The sequence below is a fragment of the Geospiza fortis genome, unplaced genomic scaffold, assembly GCF_000277835.1.
Source record: "Geospiza fortis unplaced genomic scaffold, GeoFor_1.0 scaffold395, whole genome shotgun sequence".
Taxonomy (NCBI): domain Eukaryota; kingdom Metazoa; phylum Chordata; class Aves; order Passeriformes; family Thraupidae; genus Geospiza; species Geospiza fortis.
The window spans coordinates 18,999-20,191 of NW_005054915.1; the positions used below are offsets into that span (position 1 = coordinate 18,999).

Here is a 1,193-nt window from a genome sequence, read left to right on the forward strand (position 1 = left end):
GCTGCTCCCAGGGATTCCACGGTGGAAAACCTTTGTTATTCCCACGGGAGGGAATTCAGGGAGGATTTTTGGGATTCACCTCCTGCTGCTCCTTCAGCTGCTTCTTCTGGGCCTCCGAGAGCTCCGTGACTCCCACCAGTCCCACGGGTTTGCCCTTCTCGTACCCCAGACCCTTCAGGTCCTGAACTGCAGGGAGAAAAACACCGGGGAAAAACCTTTGGAAAAACCTGGGAGATCGGAAAAATCTCAGAGAGGGAAACGAAAGGGAATAAAAAGGGTGGGAAAAGAAAAAAAAAGGAAAAGGAATTCTGTTTGTAATTCCCACAAAGGGAAAATAAAACCACCGGGGAAAAAAACGGGATTGACAGCAGAGAACTTGATCCATGTCCATCTCAGGAAATAAAAAATTATTCTGGAGCCACGAAATTCCCAGGAAAACTCAACCCCACTCACCTGAGAGGGGAGAGGGAGAATCCAGCTGCTGCACCAGCTGTGGGAGGGGCAATTCCACCTTTTCCTCCTCCGGCCCCCACCGGCTCTTCCTCTTCTTTTTGGTGCTGCCCGGAGCGGGACTCGGGGCCACGGGTGGATTTGGGGTCGTGGCAAGGTTTGGGATTGCAGCTGGGTTTGGGGTCACGGCTGGGTTTGGGGTCACGGCTGGGTTCGGGATTGGGGCAGAATTTGGGATTGGGGCAGAAATGGGAGCCAGCTGATCTGGAGGGGAGGTGGAGGATGAGGAGGGGGCAGGAGAGGCTGAAGGAACGGGAAGAGCAGCGGGAACAACGGGAGAGGGAACGGGAAGAGCCAGAGGCGGCGGGATGGGAACAGGGAGAGGGGGGAAGCACAGAGGGGAGGGAGAAGCCTCGGGACTGCTTTTCCGTTTGAGGCTGGATTCCTGGGAATTCCCGGGAAAAGGGGAGGCCCCGGGGGCAGCCCGGGCCCTGCGGAACTCCTCGAGCTTCTGGCGGTAGTAGCGGTGCCCTTTGCTGTGGGGCTCGTACAGGAACCTGCAAACAGCAACGGGCCCAGCTGGGGAATTCCTGCCTGGAATGAGCACAGCACTCCCACGGCATTCCCAGAACATTCCCGGGGCATTCCCGGCTCTCCAGCTCCACTCAGAGCAGGGATCCAGCCAGGGAATTCCTGCCTGGAATGATCACAGCACTCCCAGAACATTCCCAGAACATTCCCAG

The 1,193-nt window shown here is 57.1% G+C and overlaps 1 protein-coding gene across 1 annotated transcript in view; it reads right to left on the bottom strand.

The window, feature by feature from the left end:
- Positions 1-1,193, bottom strand: part of SUGP1 (SURP and G-patch domain containing 1) — a 17,219-nt gene that overhangs the window by 5,682 nt on the left and 10,344 nt on the right. Inside the window, 2 exon segments of the mRNA XM_031065601.1 lie at positions 80-186; positions 454-1,007. Of these exon segments, the coding sequence (XP_030921461.1) occupies positions 80-186; positions 454-1,007 (661 nt within the window).